Source organism: Chaetura pelagica, unplaced genomic scaffold (assembly GCF_000747805.2).
Source record: "Chaetura pelagica isolate M959 unplaced genomic scaffold, ChaPel_1.0 scaffold2006, whole genome shotgun sequence".
In the NCBI taxonomy this organism is placed as follows: domain Eukaryota; kingdom Metazoa; phylum Chordata; class Aves; order Apodiformes; family Apodidae; genus Chaetura; species Chaetura pelagica.
Window position 1 is genome coordinate 14,410 of NW_009953693.1, and position 1,248 is coordinate 15,657.

The window sequence follows — 1,248 nt, forward strand, 5'->3', positions numbered from 1 at the left end:
CCCCTCCCACCGCCCCTCACCGAACCCGGGTACCACCCCCGGGGTCCCCCTCGCTTCCTGCCCCCCCCAGCCCCACGGTTTTCCTCTACGAGCAGGACCTGGCCCCGCTGCGCTACCAGCGCCTGGTGGCCTCTCACAGCCGCATCGTCCGCACCCCCTCGCTCAAGGACTACCCCCCGGGGGGCAGGGGACTCTCCAAGGCCACTGTCACCGAGGAGCTCAAGTCGTGGCACCAACGGGCCCGGCTCAGGGGGACCCGTCCCCACTCCCTCGACAGGCAAGGGGCTTTTCGGGGACCTCGTGGTGGGACCACCAGGGACCTGCCCATCGACCGTGGAGTCCTGCCGTGGGCTCAGGTAGGGAGTGGGGACTTGGCGAGGGGGGGGGGGGGGCGGGTAGGGTACCCACTGGGTGATGGGGGTTGTCACCCTGCGGTGGGTTGGGGTCCCATGAGGGTTCCCCAGGGAGGAGCAGGGTCCTGAGGGGGGTGAATGGGGAAGAGCTGGACTCCCATGGGGGTCCCTGGAGTCAGGAGCAGGGTCCTGGGGAGGTCTCTGGGGTAGGGCTGTGGTCTCAGGGTGGTCTTGGGGACGGGACCAAGGTTCTTTGGGGCAGGATTAGGACCTTCTGGAAGTCCCTCTGGGCAGGTCTGGGTCACAGGGTCCCACACGTGTCCCTGTGGCAGGAGCAGCAGCCCAGGGGAGGATGGGGGTCCTGAGGGGGTTGTGGGGAAGAACTGGGGTTCTTTGAGGGTCCCTTGGGGCAGGACTGGGGGAGCTCCACTGGGTAGACTCGTGAAGCGCCCCTGGGACCCAGTCCTGAGGGGGTCCCTGGGACAGGCACAGTGTCCCCAAATTGTCCCTAGGGCAGGATTGGGGTCCTGAGGAGGTCCCATGCCAGAACCAGGGTTTCATCTTGGCCACAGGACCAAGGTCCCTCAAGGCCCTTTGGGGCAGGATCACGACCCTCTGAGGGCCACTCTGGGTGGGTCCAAGAGCCCATGAGTGGGGCCTGGGGTCCCATAAGGGTCCCTGGGGCAGGAGTGGGACCCCGTGGGGGTCCTTGGGATCCCAGAAGGATCCCTCTGGTCACACCTGGGGTCCCACGAGCAGGACCCCCGGTTCCCAGGTGGGTCCCTGGGGAAACATCTTGTACCCCCGGGCAGGGCAGTCGGGGGCCACCTCCCTCCCCCCCGCGATCCCCCCGGGATGGGTACAGGCAGGGGACAGATGGCACAGGGGGGGACCT

The 1,248-nt window shown here is 67.9% G+C and overlaps 1 protein-coding gene across 1 annotated transcript in view; it reads left to right on the forward strand.

The window, feature by feature from the left end:
* The window catches only part of GPR25 (G protein-coupled receptor 25), a gene marked incomplete at its 3' end in the record, with an annotated part of 12,875 nt that extends 12,519 nt beyond the window's left edge, over window positions 1-356 (forward strand). Inside the window, exon 2 of the mRNA XM_010000329.1 lies at window positions 71-356. Coding sequence (XP_009998631.1) covers window positions 71-356 — 286 coding nt within the window. The remainder of the gene's footprint in view (window positions 1-70) is intronic.
* Between the last annotated feature and the right edge of the window lie 892 nt (window positions 357-1,248).